The 2,643-nt window shown below is 31.7% G+C and overlaps 1 protein-coding gene across 1 annotated transcript; it reads right to left on the bottom strand.

Moving 5' to 3' along the window:
* Positions 1-379: 379 nt before the first annotated feature.
* On the bottom strand, positions 380-2,144 carry LOC111002638 (mRNA cap guanine-N7 methyltransferase). The gene is made up of 2 exons (XM_022272808.2): positions 904-2,144; positions 380-692 (listed from the first exon to the last, which is right to left on the bottom strand). Exons 1-2 carry the CDS (start codon positions 1,976-1,978, stop codon positions 652-654), a joined length of 1,116 nt encoding a protein of 371 aa, XP_022128500.2. The 5' UTR covers positions 1,979-2,144; the 3' UTR covers positions 380-651.
* Positions 2,145-2,643: the final 499 nt, after the last annotated feature.

Genomic DNA, 2,643 nt, shown 5'->3' with positions numbered 1-2,643 from the left:
CGCGCGCACGTAACGGCATAACTCAAGGCCCCCGCGCCTCCGCCCCCGTAATCCGTATATGCCAACAGCTAAACCACCACGCGGGCCCATCTGTTACCAAAAACCTTCCCTATAATTTAGTAGAACAAATATAAATTCTTTTGGAATGTTTTAAACTCCATGCAGATAGATGTACCTATCTATAACCTTAATCTTACAGAAAATCTTAGACTAAAGACTTTATACTTTTTTATCTCTCGAATCACACCTAGAACCTTTTAAAACGAACCTGTTAAAAGTATTTACTATCCAAATTTTTATGGCACTTTGAATTACTGTAGATGAAATTAAATTTATTTGGGCAAAGGTTATATTAAAACACATATTTACATAGGATTAATATTTTATTGTCTATATCATTTTTGGACAAAGTATATTTCATGTATTATAAAATATTATGCTATGTAGGTATATTTTATTGGAAATAATTTTCTATAAATGAATAAGTAACCTCAGAGACATATATTAAAAAACACAATTCAATTACCAAAGGTTTTGTTTTGTTTGGTTTAACTTCATCTTCTGTAAATTAAAAACTGATATTGTGTTCATTTATTATAAATATGATGTTTGATATATTTTTTTTGTATAATTATTCTCTATATTATCACCTTATTTCTTGCATTTTTTAAAAACAAATGCCATATACACAGCTGAAAAGAAAGAAAACAATTAATCATATGTTACAAAATCTTCAGGTTATGAGCTGAAGGCAAGACTGATATAACATTACTAAACATTTTGGAGATTTTGTAAACTATATAATCAACCTATAATAATTAAGTATAATGTACTTTCCCTAACCAATGGTAGATCTAACTTTTCTAAATGAGTGATGGCATGAATGAAAACATGTAAACTTACTTGCAACTTCCCATTCACATTTACTCATGGTGCCAAGTTGATTTTTGTTCTCAAGACTCTCATAGAATGATTTTGCATGTTCATATTCAGATTCATCACCAATGAGTTGTTTACCAGGTGGAGCAGGATAACTTTCAAAGCACATAATTTTAGGCAGTAACTGTTTGTACTTTTCCATGTGGTCTTTATAGAAATCTCCTAATCCAGCTTTGTAAACTAGTTCAAGATCATATTCCCTAGCTAACTTATTAAATAATTCAAAATTCACTAAAAATTCAGGACAGTTTACAACTCCTTCTAAATGAAAGTCATATTTTGCACCAAACAAAGGATAGCCATCCTTAGGGTCAAATAATAATTTAATATTATAAATTCTATTGCCAAACTGACCATTTGGTGATTTCCTTGCTCGTGACAAAATTTCATAAGCATTTGGTATGGTCCCAAAGAAATAACCTCCTGGATTAAGACACTCAGTGGCATTTTTAAGCATTCGCCTTACTTGAGACAAGCTTTCAAAGCTATAATGTAAACCAAACTGACAACTCACAATATCAAATCTGATAGATGGGTCTCTATACTTATCACGTATGCTCTCTTTAGTGCAATCGGCAGCAATGAACTGTGCAGTAAATGTACAGTTCCGAATTTCATCAAATCTTGATTTACATTGTTGGATTGAAACATTAGCAATATCTGCAAATATCACATGATTGACACGAGCTTTTTGCCATTTACTTAAATCTCCTCCTTTTCCACAACAAATATCAAGCACATTCATTCTTTTCCCGTAAACATTTCCTCGTACTCTATCTACATACTCTTGAATAAGTACACTTTTGACCCAATTATTGAAATTTCTTAGGTAAAAAATTGGAGACTTAAAGCGTTCTCTTATACCCTTCTCTGCCAAGTGATTGTAATGATCTGCAACAACAGATGCATGTTCTGTTTTATTATTTGTTCCTGAGTTATTTATGCATTCTGTTTCATCGCTTTCCAATTGCCGTTGAGAATTATTTAAGTTATTGCCCACTTTAAAACCATTTTCATCATCTGCACCTAAACTACTCATAGTTTAATTTTTTTAGGACTGTTTCGAAACTATGACCCTAATAAATAATATGAAATTTTTTTTAAAATCCACCGTCCTTCTATAATTTAATATTTATCCAGATACTATAAGTATCCACTGTCCACTGTCACGACTCACGTCCAGTGTTGTCAACTCCTGTCTCCTAGAGAATGTTCCCTCTAAGACCAATTTCAAATACCCGTATGTTTTAGATGCACACTCAATTTAATAGGTAAATTCAAATATGCTACAATATATATAGCTATAACAATAGCTGTTATTTTGATCATATTAATGCTTGGAGTTTATATATGGTTTTGTTTTTAGGTTGTGATCGAGTGAATAAATTACAATAATGCATATTTTATTCCCTAATTAAGGTACCCCCTAATATATGATCATCAAAAATCAAAAAGAATTTGAAGAATCTGAAATTTTTGAATTCGCCATAAATTTGGGGCGAACGTCCTAAGTTGGCATCACTGGTCCACTCTTTCTTTTCCTGAAAGGACAATGAACCCATTCCTACAGATTATTTATTAATAGTGTGTATGAAGTATGATCTCCGAAAATACTGTGAGTAAAAGTGTGTATAACTTATTTGGAATAAGAATTGGCAAAGGAACCGCCCTTATAGAGCTAACTGAACTTAGATAATAAGACGT

This window comes from Pieris rapae, chromosome 12 (genome assembly GCF_905147795.1).
Source record: "Pieris rapae chromosome 12, ilPieRapa1.1, whole genome shotgun sequence".
Taxonomy (NCBI): Eukaryota; Metazoa; Arthropoda; class Insecta; order Lepidoptera; family Pieridae; genus Pieris; species Pieris rapae.
This window is presented reverse-complemented; position numbering and strand designations above follow the sequence as displayed.

Excerpts from the sequence above, each read along its gene's own strand:
- LOC111002638 (XM_022272808.2), bottom strand. The coding sequence starts at position 1,978 with ATGAGTAGTTTAGGTGCAGATGATGAAAATGGTTTTAAAGTGGGCAAT. Across the intron at positions 693-903 it reads ATGTGAATGGGAAGTTGCAA|CTGTGTATATGGCATTTGTT; the intron begins GTAAGTTTACAT and ends CTTTCTTTTCAG.